The 14722-nt window shown below is 52.5% G+C and overlaps 2 protein-coding genes and 1 long non-coding RNA gene across 8 annotated transcripts; 1 reads left to right on the plus strand and 2 right to left on the minus strand.

Moving 5' to 3' along the window:
* Window positions 1-2221: 2221 nt before the first annotated feature.
* Window positions 2222-4111, minus strand: THAP11 (THAP domain containing 11). Its single transcript, XM_082367233.1, has one exon. It carries the CDS (start codon window positions 3859-3861, stop codon window positions 2944-2946), a length of 918 nt encoding a protein of 305 aa, XP_082223359.1. The 5' UTR covers window positions 3862-4111; the 3' UTR covers window positions 2222-2943.
* Window positions 4112-4311: 200 nt separating this feature from the next.
* Window positions 4312-14707, plus strand: CENPT (centromere protein T). 6 transcript variants are annotated; one of them, XM_082367222.1, is made up of 16 exons: window positions 4423-4532; window positions 5101-5268; window positions 8855-8904; window positions 9031-9231; window positions 10311-10401; window positions 10542-10629; window positions 10737-10833; window positions 10954-11090; window positions 11203-11239; window positions 11455-11603; window positions 12304-12465; window positions 12769-13089; window positions 13338-13428; window positions 14033-14209; window positions 14289-14393; window positions 14475-14707. In XM_082367222.1, the coding sequence occupies exons 4-16, from the start codon at window positions 9119-9121 to the stop codon at window positions 14596-14598; spliced, it is 1692 nt and encodes a 563-aa protein (XP_082223348.1). In that variant the 5' UTR covers window positions 4423-4532; window positions 5101-5268; window positions 8855-8904; window positions 9031-9118; the 3' UTR covers window positions 14599-14707. The 6 variants fall into 6 exon arrangements, with proteins under 6 accessions (XP_082223346.1, XP_082223348.1, XP_082223347.1 ...); XM_082367221.1 differs by having other exon boundaries at window positions 9034-9231; XM_082367224.1 differs by lacking the exon at window positions 5101-5268 and having other exon boundaries at window positions 4460-4532.
* On the minus strand, window positions 5400-8801 carry LOC309616571. The gene is made up of 2 exons (XR_014237514.1): window positions 5927-8801; window positions 5400-5794 (listed from the first exon to the last, which is right to left on the minus strand). It is a non-coding gene; the product is annotated as an uncharacterized lncRNA (long non-coding RNA).
* Window positions 14708-14722: the final 15 nt, after the last annotated feature.

A 14722-nucleotide genomic window follows, 5' to 3' on the forward strand; every position in this document is an offset into this window, starting at 1 on the left:
TCAGTTATCGCTAAGTCCCAGCTGGTCCGGCCCAGCTCTGGTTGCGCGGCTGTTCTGTGTTGGCCCCGCCTCCGTGGGAGCTCGGCCTGGCCCCAAACTGGCCTAGCCGCCCCTCCCTGGGCCCCTGAGCTGTTTCCGCTCGCAAAGCCCCCTCCCCTTTGGTGCTCTGGCCGCCCCTGCGGCTCTTTCGAGTGTTGCTCTAAGGCCAGCCGGGGCGGAACGCACAGCTTCTGTTTGTCCCAACATTCTTGCGCCCTGCCCGGTGCTAGTCGGACCCAAAGCTGGTTTCAAGCAGGCGAGGCTTTTCTTGGGCTGGAGACAAGATTACTCTTTAGATTTCTGCAGTTAGGGTCTACAAGACATTCTCACAAGTTTGTTTTTTGTTTTTTTTCAGCAGGCAGAGCAGCTAAGAGTTTCATTTTTATTAAAAGAGTAATAACTGGCACGCCCAAACCTTCCCCGTGATTTAAGTGATAAAATTGTCCATAATCTCCCTCCCGCCCATTGCCCTTTCCTTTCAACGCCCATTTTCATCGTTTCCCGGGCAACGCAAACATTTGAAATAAGGCCTGTCTCTAGTTCAGGCCTGCTGGGGAAATGCTCTGCAGCTAAGCCAGGGGGGGGGGTCACAGGTAAAGTTAATAGCGACAAGTCTTCTCCTGACCAGAGATCTCTCAGTTCTCTTGTTCTTCCAGAAGGGTCCTTCACAGATCCTCACCGTCAACCCCACCACTCCTCCCGGGAATGCCTCATACAACCAGGCCAGGCTTCTGTTTAATTAAATCCCAGATCTGTATTACTTTGCCTGACTAGATTCTTCTCTTATTACTCAGTCAGGGAGACTCTGCATTGCCCTGCTTGTGGTGTATCTAGGACCTCCCTTGCTCTGAGCTGTCCTCCTCCCCTCCAGAAGCTAAAACACCAGATAGGTTGTGTGCTGACAACATCCAGACACCGGGGAGACCTAGGCAGTCTGGCCCTCACCCTGTCCTGGGAGTGCTGCTGAGAGGTTCAAGTGAGCCAAAGCTGAAACAGTCTAAGTCCCTTCAACACACAGGAGCTAAAGGACACACTACAGAGCATGGCTTGGGCCTGGGAAAATCCTCACTCCTAATGAAGAAGAGTGGGGCAGTTGAGCAACTGATCCAATACCTACCCATAAAGGGCTTCAGTCCCACCTGGACTGGAAGGGCACTGCTGTGCTTCCACCACCTTATGACAAGCCAGAACTAACCCTAGGAAGGGAGAGATACAGTCCCTTCCACATCTAGGTACCTGCACAACCTTTCTCCCACCCCTCCTCCCCACCACAGACTTGTTTCTCAAGTCAGTGCCAAGGGGCCAGAAGGAGAGCAGAAACTAGAGGGACATTAATTTTAGAGTCATTCCAGTTTGAAACCACAGGGAAAGCCCCCAGGTAAGTGGCTTTTTCCATAAGTAACAGAGAAAGGAGTCATACGTTTTATGGAGCCCAATAAGTGTCCATTTGTGCCCGAACACCCATGTTAAACATGGCTAGCTTTAAAGGCATTTGTAGCTAGCTTTGAGCTAAATTACTTGGAACTATAGATAAAATTGTCACCTTGCCACTACAATATCCAATCTAAAGAAAGATGTTAACAGCCAAGAAAATGAGTCAAGGGGTCACAAATCCCAACTCCTATGCTTGAAGTCCTCTACGGATCCACCTCCTTCACAATGAAAGTGTGCCAAAGTCAAAGGTATCTGTATAAGAGTCCATGGCTGGCTCCAGCTATGGTCTTCACTGATTTAAGTAACTGCATGCCCATGTGTGCCAGACACTATACTAGGCCTAAGGGCTATAATAGTGAGCAGAATTCAACTCCAGCTGAAAATTCTTAAGGAATTCAAAACCCTCAGAGAAGTGGACTGCCACAATTCAGTTTAGTTCTCAGTTGCTCCTTCTCCCAGTTGAAAGGACACAGGGAGCTAACCCATGGACAAACCAGGACCATTTGGTGCAATTTCCAAACTCTTCCAGGTGAGCTGGAACTCTGCAAAGACCTTATGAGGCCAGGGTCCTTGTGCTTAGGCCCTCTTTATGGAGAAACCTAGTCACTGAAGCACCTCTACTCTCAGGGTCAAGCCTGGTCCTTGAGACCTAAGGCGCAGGAGGTGGAGGCCTATCAGGAAGTCCACCTCCCCATGTTTCAGGGACCCTTAGCTGAGTCCTTATAAAAATAAATTGGCGAAACCCAAATAAAAACCTTACTTTCTGTTTAATCTGTTTTGCCAAACAAACACAGTGAAAACTTTAGTCTAATTGTACAGAAAATAGAATTTGTAACCAGTAGCAAACATAACAAGATAGACCTAAGTCCCTGGCAAGCTGGATCTCCATCAACAGGTCACCTAGATCACCTTGTCGATGGCCTCCTGGGAGGGAGGTCCTAGGAGGCAGAGGCACAGATCTGCCAGTCCCCAACAGAATCAGAGGCTGCACCTGGGAAGGAAAAGCACAAAAAGTAGAACTGATGTTACTTGGATCTCTTATCACTACACACAGAAGAGTTGTCTCTGATTGCCGGCCAAACTCAAGGTTCAGTTGTTTTCCCAAAGCCATAGTCCTTGGGCATCTCGCCTGCATCCCTAGGGGATGTTTCAAGTTCAGTGGTTCTGAAGCCTCTGCTTAACCAGAAACTGCAACATAAACTTGGGGTTGGGGAGTGAAGGTGGGGAGGGGTAGACAAAGTCATAATTGCTGGTGTCACCAGTGCAGAGTCTGAGATCCCAGACTTCAGGACCTTGCTTCAGGAGGAAACAAGAGAGGGTGCTTGGTCACCAGCAAAAGAGTCCAGCTGCCCTAAGGCTCAGTACTGCCAACCAGTGCCCCAGGAGTATGAGGGAGTTCAACAGCGGCGGCCTCAGGTCCCTCTAAGCTGGCAGGAGTCTGGGAGTCCTGAAGGCCGAAAGGGGACTTGTTCACATTCCGTGCTTCTTGCGGATGACAGCCATGGCCAGCAGCCGATCCTTCTCGCGTAGTTCTTCACGGAGTTTGGCCTCGGTGAGACGCAGGTGACGGATGCTGCCCTTCATCTCCTTCATCTTCACCTCCATCAGCGCCAGGATGTCCCGCTGCTCGTTCAGCTTGCGCAAGAGCTCCTCCTCTGTGGTGCCAGACGACAACGAGTACGAGTGGTCGGAGCCAGTATCAGGGAAGCCCTCTTCCCCGACCACCACCAACTGGGGGCCCATGGGGCACTCGGCGGCCTCCAGCCCTGCTGTAGCAGCCTCAAGCTCCGACGCAGCGGCTGCGGCGGCTGCGCCCTCTGCGGCCGCGAACTCCACTTGCACCGTCAGGTCAATGGGCTTCACATCTTCTCCCGTGGGAGTGGTGGGCACCGGAGGCACGGATCCCGGAGCCTGGCTGCTGTCCACAGCAGCCTGAAGGGTGAGGAGCACAGCCGCAGAAGCAGATACCAGGTTCGGCTGCAGCTGAGCGGTCTGGGCAGTGGAGGCGGACGGCGACGGCTGCTGCTGCTGCTGCTGCTGTTGCTGTTGCTGTTGCTGCTGCTGCTGCTGCTGCTGCTGCCTGCGGCGGGCGGCTGCGGCCCCCGCGGGTCTGCGCGCTACTTTGCGCTCATTGACGCCGCGCAGCGGGAAGATGGTGGGGACCCGCACCGTGTAGGTTTTGCGGCCGCCCTGGAAGTGAACGCTGCAGAGACGGTGGCCCGTGGTGGGCTGGAAGGTGGAGAAGCACCCACTGACGCCGGCACGGGACACATTCTTGAGCCAAAGGCGCCGCAGCTCAGCGTCCTTGGGAAACGTATAGAAGTGCAACGCCTTGTCCCGGTGCGAGTTGTTGTAGCAGCCTGGCACGCAGCACGTAAAGCCAGGCATGGCTGCGCCGCGCGGCCCGGCCCGGCCCACCGGCCTTCTGAGCCTTTCGACGGCCCGGTCTGTATGCCGCCGCCCGCCCCTCGACGGGCGGCACCGCGCGAGGCCTCGGGCGGCCTCCCACTACTGCCGCCCGGCGCGGCCGGACTGGCCCGGCGCCCTGTGCCCAGAATACGCCTCCCGTCGGCCCGCGCCGAGCCAGCCGCCCAGCCGCCCGCCTGCGCTCCAGAGTGGGCCCCAGGGACGCCGCGAAGGACCGCCTGGGAAAGAGGACTACGCCCTCCACAATGCACCGCGGCAGAAGCCGCTCACTTCCGGAGCGGGGGCGCGCTTGTTCCGGCCTCTTTGCAGGGCACCGCGACAGCCCACGTAGAGCGGACTCTTCCCCTACACGGCTCACCCTCGGCGGACTAGAGAGGCGTATTCGGTCGGAACGCTGTCGCTTGGACCGCCCTTCGCAAGGACCTGGAATCCTGATGGGGGAGTCGGGCGGCGCGCGTCTCTCCAGTGCGCAAGCGCCCTGGACATGTGCCCACGGAAACTACAAATCCCGCAATGCCTTGCGCTAAACTTGGCGGCTGCGGCCTGGAGCGCCGCCTAAGGGAAAGGTCGGGTTGCAAGCGGACCAGGTTTCGGACGAGGCCGTGCTGTTCGCCGGAAGCAATCCCCCAACCGTGAGCTGCTGAGTGCACGGCATTCCTGCGGGGGGAGGGGAGGAAGGACCTAAGCCTCAGTGTCCCAAAGGACCTCAGGGAGTCCTTTTGTCTACATTGGAGACTCTCCCCCGACTCAGACGCCGCTTGCCTTGACTGTCTTATTGACCTAAACATAATTATCACTAGGCGCCTACTGTGCGCCGAGCATAGGGCAGGAAGTTGGGAACCGTGCAGGAACCATACCGACGCGGCCTGACTATAGACGGATGAGGGTCAGACTTTTGGATAATAGATGTGAATGAATGCACACTAATGGATGTCTAATCACAGAAATAAACGCTCCAAAAACAAAAATCAACAAGGGAGAGGGAAAAGTGGGAGGCGGAGGCCCAGGAAGAAAAAATCCACGAAAAGCTTGGTTAGGGAGGAGTCGCTGGTTTTTGCCCCGGGAACCAGCCTGTAAGAACCTGAGGCAGGAAGGAGCTAGGCTCTGCCATTAAGGATCCTCAAGGGTAGCCAGAATAGCAGAAGCTCCGAAAGATACCAAACTGGGCCAAGTTAAAAGATTTGTGATTTTATTCTGCAGGTGACTGGGAACTGTTGGAGGGGTGCTAAACGAGAGGTTGGACAGGATTTGTATTGTAACAAGTTACCTCCCCACTCCCTCGACTTCCTTGGGGAAAGTGTTCTAAAGGGCAAGAGAAGCTGTGGAAAACCAGAGAGGAGGCCAGGCACTCGTCCAGGAGAGTTACCTGTAAGCTAGCCCTCCTTTGCCGAGTTCCCCGTTTCTCCCACTTCTTGCCGTTCTTCACCCTTTCTCCTGACTCTCCCTCCTCACTTTTTTCTCTTCTGATTACAGACCACGGGTATGAATTCAAAGCCTAGTTTATATATTATTTCTAATTATTTGATATAAAAACAAAATAGATCGGGCCTTTTAAAAGTTTGCAAAAGCACTCCAAGTTAACTGTCACTTTTTTCGTTATTCCTTTTTATTTTTGGCTGCATTGGGTCGTTGTTGCCGCACACGGGCTTTTCTCTAGCTGCGGCAAGCAGGGGCTACTCTTTGTTGCGGTCCGTGGGCTTCTCATTGCGGTGGCTTCACTTGTTGCAGAGCGCGGGCTCTAGGTGCGCGGGCTTCAATAGTTGTGGCGTGCAGGCTCTAGAGCGCAGGCTCAGTAGTTGTGATGCACAGGTTTAGTTGCTCCGCAGCATGTGGGATCTTCCCAGACCAGGGCTCGAACCCGTGTCCCCTGCGTTGGCAGGCGGATTCCTAACCACTGCACCACCAGGGAAGTCCAAGTTTGTTATTCTTTATTGTAAAACAGACCCACACTTAAAATGTTCTAGAAACATACAGGACAATGGGGAAAAAAAGAACTATTTTTCTGGTCCCAACACCCAAACATTACCATTGCATTTCTGTTTACAACCAATGTGATCCTTGGTTATTTGTGTGGATTTCACAGAACCATTCCTCCTGGCCAATGCAAACTGAGGTCCACATCTTGAACCCCTTCAAATTCAGAAATACGTTCTTTAGTATGTGTAGCCCATGGTGAAAGATGTGCATTCATTTGGGTGAATCATTTATACAAGTGTAAAAACATGAATACACACTGTTATATGTTTAAATGTTTATAAAATGTGTGCAGTAGAGATAAAATTCAGCAAAGGTCATTGCATCTGTTATTATGTATTTTCATTGTCATACAGTTACTCATACGGTTCTACTCCTACCAGTCTCAAGACCTACCTTACTCAAAAAACGTTGGTGAGAAGTCAAACTGATGTCATTTCTTTATGTACAGAACATTGAAAATTATGCTCTATAAAACTACTTTCCAGACTTGAGGACACGGGGAGGGGGAAGGGTAAGCTGGGACGAAGTGAGAGAGTGGCATGGACATATATACACTACCAAATGTAAAACAGTGGGAAGCAGCCGCATAGCACAGGGAGATCAGCTCTGTGCTTGTGTCCACCTAGAGGGGTGGGATAGGGAGGATGGGAGGGAGACACAAGAGGGAGGGGATATGGGGATATATGTACATGTATAGCTGATTCACTTTGTTATACAGCAGAAACTAACACACCATTGTACAGCAGTTATACTCCAATAAAGATGTTTAAAAAAAAAAAGGGACTTCCCTGGTGGCGCAATGGTTAAGAATCCACCTGCCAATGCAGGGGACATGGGTTCGAGCCCTGGTCCGGGAAGATCCCACATGCCACGGAGCAACTAAGCCCATGCACCACAACTACTGAGCCTGTGTGCCACAACTACTGAAGCCTGCGTGACTAGAGCCTGTGCTCCGCAACAAGAGAAGCCACCACAATGAGAACCCCGCGCACCACAACAAAGAGTAACCCCTGCTAGCTGCAACTAGAGAAAGCCCGCGCGCAGCAATGAAAACCCAATGCAGCCAATTAGTTAATTAATTATTAATTTAAAAAAAAGCACTCTACCTTCCAGTACATAAAATCACCTTTAATCTACACTTAGTCTTCTACACTCAAAAAAATGTCTGGAATGCAACGCCTGGCTTTCTCCCCACCCCCACTGCCCTGCCCACCTTCTGTCTTGTCACCTCTGGAGAAAGGCAAGAACCTTTGTCACATGTCTCCCGGATTCCAATCTTGCCTTCCCTACAATCTGTTCTTTACATGGCTGCCAAAGAAAATATAATTATGTAATACCTCTGCTTAAATCCCTCCGGTGGCCTATTGCATTTAGAATATTCTCCAAACTCCTTTCCAGAACCTGCGATACCTCACATGGTCTGGCCCCATGAACCCAGTTTTTTTGATTGTTTGTTCGTTTTCAGTTTTGCTTTCTTGTGTTTTTTGGCCACATCACGCGGCTTGTGGGATTTTAGTTCTTGGACCAGGGATTGAATCCAGGCCCTTGGCAGTGAGAGCGCAGAGTCCTAACCACTGGACCACCAGGGAATTCTCCCAGTGTTTTATTATTTAAAATAATATTTATAAAATATTATTTTATTATTATTATTATTTTGGCTGCATTGGGTCTTCGTTGCTGCGCGCGGGCTTTCTCTAGTTGAGGCTAGCGGGGGCTACTCTTCGTTGCAGAGCACGGGCTTCTCACTGCAGTGGCTTCTCTTTGTTGTGGAGCACGGGCCCTAGGCGCGCAGACTTCATTAGTTGTTGCTTGCGGGCTCTAGGCTCGCTGGCTTCAGTAGTTGTGGCACTGAGGTTCCGTAGTTGTGGCTTGTGGGCTCTAGAGCGCAGGCTCAGTAGTTGTGGTACACTGGCTTAGTTTCTCCGCAGCATGTGGGATCTTCCCGGACCAGGGCTCGAATGTCCTCTGAATTGGCAGGTGGATTCTTAACCACTACACCAGCAGGGCAGTCCCTGTGTTTTGTTTTGTTTTTTTGACAAATAGTAAATATAAAGTTTAATCAATCATGTAAACACAGTAAAGACAATCTATGCAAACACAAATAATGCTGTGAAAAGTAAGCTCATTCTCAAATTGTTTTGAGAAGTTTTTTATGTTTTTTCCATATTATCCAGTCCAAAGCTTTACAAATAATGAATAAATATTGCACTTAGGTGGTTGATAGTGATCGCGGAAATGTGCCTGCAAAGGGCTAGCAATTTAAGTCAGATAACACAAAGGTCAGATCTAAATGACGAGGAATATGATTTTCCTCTGCAGTTCTCTAATTTTGAGAAGCAAGAATCTTATTTTTTCTTTGCTCTATTTTTTAACATAAGCACAAATATGCCCATGCCACTGCCAGTATCTGAAACTTTACACACAATTTAGGAGCATGAAGGAGAGCTCCACAGGCAACTCAGAGCTCAAGTTCTATTTCAGCTCGCATTAAAATTTAAGAAAGGGGACAGGGGGCTGTCAGTTGGTGAAAATATGGTAATGGAGTCTCCAGCATTAACAGAACTTTTGAGAGCTGGAATTAATCTCAAAATTGCTGATGTTTGGAGATTTTAACATCTCTGCTGGATCACAAACAGCCCACTAGCCTCTGAGCCTGCAAACTGATCTCTTGTGATAGATACAGGTCCTATAGACACATTGGTCTTTGCAAATGCAAATCTGATCAGGTCACATATAGAATACAGTTATTTTTTTCCCGGCCCAAATGTGTCTCTCCTCATTTTCGGAGAGGGAGATGAGAATGAGAGACATTCTCACAAATAGTCACTGCTATTTATTCATGACCTGGCTTATTACTTGTCAGATCCTGAGTTAAACATTATCTAATTGACTCATTACACACACACACACACACACACACACACACACACACACACACACACACTCTTATTAGGTGGTTATCACCCTCATCTTACAGGTGAGGAAACCGAGGCTTCGACTGGCTGCACATATTTGCCCAGGCTCAAGGTAAGGATGCCCGCAACACCCGTTTGCTACCACCACTGTACACCCCGGGCGAAGCCTGCGGCAGGACTAGAACTGCAATTCCCGTGGGGCTGTGCGGCAGCCTCGCGAGAGTTGACCTAAATTCAGCAGCATCGCGAGAGTTGGCTTAAATGTGGCGGCGGGAAGCCGGCGATCGTAGCTACCGAAGCGGCTGGGAGGGCTGGCTGCTGAGGCGATGGCGGACAGCGACAGCCGGGACAGCGAGCCTACGACGCGCACGCTGCTACGGCGCGTGCTGGATACAGCGGATCCGCGCACCCCGCGGCGACCCCGGAGTGCTCGGACTGAGTATGTGAGGGTGCCCCAACACAAGAGCAACCAGAGGGAGTGGGCGATGGGGTCCAGAGCTGACCCTGTTTGGAGACGGAAACTGAGTCTCGGAGAAGAGCAGAGTCCGGGGCTCTGAGAACAGGCTCCTTTCTCCTCGCTGGGCTCGGGTCAGCTGTTTGTGCGCCCACCCCTGAGACTCCAGGCCGCTCGGGACCTCAGAGCTCAATTATGCAGGCGTCCTTGGGGGTCCGCTTCTGGAAGCGAAGGATAGGTGCCCAGAATCTGGACCTCTGCTATGTTCTCTAGGCCAGTTTTTTCCAGAGTATGTCCAGGCATCTGCCCTGAACTGTCTCCCAAGCGGTTCCCAGCTGAAAGATGGGAAAGGAGTTGCAGAGCATAGCCTGGGTAGCAGTCAGGAGGCAGGAACTGGAAAGATGCTTTGCTAGGGAGCAGCGAATTTGGCCTGAGGTGGTGGGAGTGTCAGTGGGTGAGGGCTGTGGTGAGCTCATGGTGCAGAGAGGGTGGAAGATGGCATCTGCTGACTTCCTGGGGCAGTGCAGTTCCTTTATAGACAATGGGAAGCCATTCATCATAGGTTTTAGACCTATGAGTGATGAAGTGGGAGTTGTGCCAGAGGAACATTTATGTGGTTCTGGAATCTGAGAGGGGATTGGATTGGAGAGAGTAGGGCTGGAGTGACCCATGTGGAGGTTGCTGTCAGACCCTGACTAGTACTTAAAAGGTTTAAAGATGTTGAAATATCCTTGGATTGTTTTAGTGTCTAGAATGGATACTTTTCCAGTTGTTTCTTTTATCTGTGTGGTTAACCCCTACTTCTGCCATAGTCACTTCTGTGAAGCCTTCCTCAGCCCTTCTCTCTGGCTGGGTCATCATATTCCTTCTCTCTTCCCATACCCCTTGGGCTCCCTTTCATCCACAACCCTGTTGACATAGAACTGGGAATAGGGCTGTGGGAGGGCAAGTGGTTTCTGGTCCCTGTCCCTAAGGGTAAAGGACTTCAGCCAAGATCCCTGACGAAGACCCATCTCTAGTTCACCCTCCCTACATAATTCTCACAGTTGCTGCTCTTTACACAGTGTCCAAAGAGCCCTGCTTCAAACACCTTCCTCTAGGAGGCTGAGGAGCCAAACAAAGATGACTGCCAGGCGTTGTTCTCATAGAGCCAGGGTAAGTGCCCTACCCACTGATCACTACAGGGCTCTGGTTGCCTTCAGGGGGCTCTTGAGTTATAGCTCTGCTCCGGAGCCCACCTTGAGGGACTGTCAAGGCAAAGGAACAAACTGATTGCTTGATGCTTTTACCCAAAGTCTATTGACAGATTGGCCCATGTTCAAGCCAGTGGACACCTGGAGGAACAGACACCCCGGACTCTGCTGAAGAACATCTTACTAACTGGTGAGTGAGGACTGGCCTGCAGTGAGAATCAGGCACCAGCCCTGTGGTATCTCTCATTTAGGGCAGCCTGCCCTGCCAGCTCCACTCTCTCCTTGCTATTTCTACAGCCCCGGAATCTTCCATCCTAATGCCAGAGTCAGTGGTGAAGCCAGTGCCGGCACCGCAGGTGGTCCAGGCTTCCAGACGGGAAAGCGGTCGGGGCAGGTGCAGTAAATTCCCTTCTTGGGCTAGGCTGCTGGGCATTACTAGTCAGGGAGCCTCTTGGGGCTCTAAGAGCCGGAGTTGGGTGTCCTGGCTTGTCTGAGAAAAGCTCCATCCTTGTAGCCTGGAGCTGCAGCTTCCTGAACTTGAGCCCCCCACAACCCTGGCTCCAGGTCTGCTGGCTCTTGGCAGAAGGAAGCAGAGACTGAGGTTGTCAGTGTTTCAGCAAGGAGTGGACTTGGGACTGCCTCCCTCCCAAGGTGAGGTCCTGGACAACACCTGTGGCCACCCTCTCTGTCCTCTGGAGAGACTGAGGAGGCCTGAGAGAAGCCTGGGTAACTTATTATGGTTTCTTTTTACATCCTCTTGCAGAGCCTCATGGGAATGCTGATGCCTCTTCCCTCACCAGGTGCTGTTGCCTGTTCCGGGAGTTGGTGGAGGAGAGGCTTGGGGAAGGGGGTGCTGACTAGAATGCAATCTGGCTATAACTGCTCCAGGCTCACAGCATGGTGGCTGGGTTCTAAGAGATGAGAGCACCGGGGCAGCTGGGGGACTCCTGGGGTGGGGGAGGGGGGTTGGACCTCAGGTACCTGATTTTCCTTTGTGCCTTGTCCCTCCCGTCAGCTCCCTCAACTTGACCTTCGCCACACCTCTGCAGCCACAATCAGTGAAGAGGCCTGGTTTGGCCCGCAGACCTCCTACACGCCGAGCTGTAGATGTGGGTACATTTTTGCAGGATCTGCGAGATACTTCCCTGGCCTTGGCTCCTCCAGGTAAGGTGGAGATTTCCGTCTTCTGGCCTGTGGGGAAAGCTTTCCCCCCATGATTGATGGGAGGTGCTGCTGAGACCAAGGTTGCTCCTCTCTCCTTTGAGTCAAGAACAGTGAGCAAGCCTGGCCAGTAGGTCTACGAGGACTTTCTGCTTTCTTTCTGCAAATTGCCTCTTGTCTTGCTGGGGCCCAGTCTTGGTCCCTCAGTATCTTCCAGGACCCCATATCCTTGAAGAGCTACAGGACTGAGGGTAGGAAAGGGGTGTGATATGGTGGCTGGAGCTTATTGGGAGGTTGAAAGGGGCTAGGATCAGGATCAGCTGTTCAGTCAGAGCTGACCTGGGAGCCTGATTCCAAAAGACAAGTCAAGTTCACCAGGATAAGAGAAGGGTTTCAGGCAGAGGGACCTGAATGAGAAGTGGAGGCATGGGTGAGCAGATTGGGTGGGGCAACCTATGGAGCCTGGGAATGCCAGGCTAAGGAGCAGGAAGGTAAGCAAGGAGAGCTGTGGAAAGGAGATTAGGCTTAGAGTAGACTTAGTCTTCTCTCTCTGAGGGCCACTTGGGCAGGCTTGTGGGTCCACTACCCAGGCCCTGGTGACTGGGTAGCAGAGCAGCAGGTGGGCTTGCAAAACACTGAGTGCCAACTGGACCTTGATCTCCAGATGAGAGCCTCAAAACCCCTGTTGCTACTCTGCCAACAGACACAGTGTTGGAGGACACCCAGCCCTTCTCCCAGCCCTTGGTTGGCCGTTCCCCCAGTGTGCACCACTCCCTGCCTTGCCCCTCTCACTCTGGGGCTAAAGATGTGGAGAGGGCTGCCAGTCGCAGGACATGGAGCAGTGGGCTTGGGCTGCAGAACAACGGTGAGTATGTGGGGCACGCAACCTGGAGCCAAGCCTAGCTTAAGCAAGAATTGGCATTGGTGTTTTTTCCTCCTCAGGCCCATATGTGTACCCCCTCACCCCCGAGTCCCTTTGGAGGGCTGTTCATCCCTCCATCCAAGAGCAGAGTCAGTGTTGGGCCAGGAGATTCCAAACCAGTACCCTGGGGCTGCCTCTGGCCCTCTTCCCTCCTTGATGGGCTAGGCTGGGTTTTACTACTCCATCTTTACCTTTCTCAGAGCTACAGCCCTGGCCTACTGCCTGTATTCTCTGCCCTTGATTCAGGTGCTGGGAAACCAGCCCAGCTTCTGGCAGGAAAGGTGGAGGAGGTTGGTGCCCTTGCTATGGGCTTTCCGAACATCAGCAGTAATATCTCTGGAGAAGATGGAATAGAGCCCTTACAGAATGGAGTAGGTGAGGAGGCAGAGGAAAGAATGGAAGAAAGCTTGAGGGAAGTGGAGAAAGCAGCAGAAGCACAAGGATCCGCCAGAGCAGAAGAGCCTGAAGGACACATAGAAGTGACCGAAGCAGAGGGATCCTGGGGGGCTGTCGAGGCCAAGGAGCCAGAAGGATCTTCAGGGGATGAAGACACCTCTGGTAGAACAGGTAAGGGGCCCAGTGCAGGGATCAGGGGGTGGGTGGGTGACAGCTGTGTCCCTGGCCTTGGAGGAGGGGCTTACCTGGCTTGTGTTTCTGGGCACAGGTGGTCTTGGGCCAGGGAAACTCTGAAGGGCCCCTTGCTTGGCTGGAGCTAGATGGAGCCCTCGAGGAACAGGATAAGGAGGCTGTGGGCCTTCAGGGTTGAGTGAGATGGTCAGGCCTGTGCCCTCTGTAACCCTGCCCTTCCTCTGCAGCAAGTCCAGAGTTGGCCTCCAGCACCCCAGAGTTCCTTCGGGCCAGGCGACTTCAGTTTCTTGAGACAGCTCCACCACCTAGCACTGCAGTGTAAGATCCCACGACCCTGTTCCACATGGGCCTCTTGGAAGGGGGCAGGTACTGAGGTTGGCATTGGGTACCACAGAGTTATCACTCTTATCACTCTTCCTTTAGGTATGTAAGATGATTACCCAGGAGAGCACCCTAAGGTGGGCTGGATGGGGCCCACTCAGAGCACATCTGTCACCCTGGTGCCTGCTTGCAGGGACTTAGAGGAGCCTGGGCAGGGGGAAGTGCCTAGGTTAGTATGCAGTCAGAGAAGGCTTCCTGGAGGAGAATTAGCAGAATGGGACAGGCAGCAGTGGGCTGAGTAGGGGGAATGTCCATGCCAAAGCCTGAAGATCATGGGCCTGAGCAAGTACTGGTTTGTATGATGAGGCTAGACTGGGACATTGTGCCCAGATTGTGGAGGGTTGGGGCCCCAGGGAAAGACCAGGCCTCTACATAGCCCCCTGTCCCCACTGCCCCCCAGAAATGGTTGGAGCTGTTGGTCCAGCCTGGCCAAGGAGCACAAGGGCCCCAGTCTTGGCAGGAGCCAGCAAGACTTATCTTTGATTAGCGGCCTCTTTAGGTAGCAGCAGTTCAGCTAACTCTGTTCACTCCTTGCCCCCAGGTTACCTTCAGAGCCTCCGGAGCCTCTGTCAGCCAGGCTTCCTCCCAAGCCCCGAATCCCTGGCTCCAGACCCCGTCAAGATCCCTACAAGACTGGACTGAACCACTATGCGAAACTCCTTAGCTTCTATGCTAAGATGCCCATGGAGAAGAAGGCTGTGGAGATGGTGGAGAAGTGGTGAGTCCTTGACACTTGGGGTGGGGAGAGGAGCCCCTCAGATCATGAACAGTCTGTTTTACCCCTACTTTCTTGGCAGCCTGGACAAGTATTTCCAGCATCTTTGTGACGACCTGGAGGTATTTGCTGCTCATGCTGGCCGCAAGACTGTGAGGCCAGAGGACCTAGAGCTGCTGATGCGAAGGTAAGTGGATGGAAGCAGGGAGGTGCTGGGTGTGGGAGTGCTGGCGCTGATTCTCTCATTCTCTATCTTCCTCTGCTGCAGGCAGGGCCTGGTCACTGACCAAGTTTCCCTGCATGTGCTCGTGGAGCGGCACCTGCCCCTGGAGTACCGACAGCAGCTCATCCCTTGTGCATTCAGTGGCAACACTGTCTTCCCTGCCCAGTAGTGGCCAGGCCTCAACACCTGCCCTGTCCCTCCCTGGGGCCCCTTGGCCCCACATACACTTCTAGGTTTCCTCCCTGCCCCCCAGCATCAATAAAATGTCACAAACAGAATATGCTGTGTTTTGG

This window comes from Balaenoptera borealis, assembly GCF_965194805.1.
Source record: "Balaenoptera borealis genome assembly, chromosome: 19".
Classification (NCBI taxonomy): Eukaryota; Metazoa; Chordata; class Mammalia; order Artiodactyla; family Balaenopteridae; genus Balaenoptera; species Balaenoptera borealis.

What these genes read in the sequence shown, in the direction of transcription:
- THAP11 (XM_082367233.1), bottom strand. Translation starts at nt 3,861, where the DNA reads ATGCCTGGCTTTACGTGCTGCGTGCCAGGCTGCTACAACAACTCGCAC.
- CENPT (XM_082367220.1), top strand. Translation starts at nt 4,414, where the DNA reads ATGCCTTGCGCTAAACTTGGCGGCTGCGGCCTGGAGCGCCGCCTAAGG. An exon ending in CGGGAAAGCGGTCGGGGCAG is followed by an intron (nt 10,834 to 10,953) that starts GTGCAGTAAATT and finishes CCATCCTTGTAG; the next exon opens with CCTGGAGCTGCAGCTTCCTG. An exon ending in CTAGAGCTGCTGATGCGAAG is followed by an intron (nt 14,394 to 14,474) that starts GTAAGTGGATGG and finishes CCTCTGCTGCAG; the next exon opens with GCAGGGCCTGGTCACTGACC.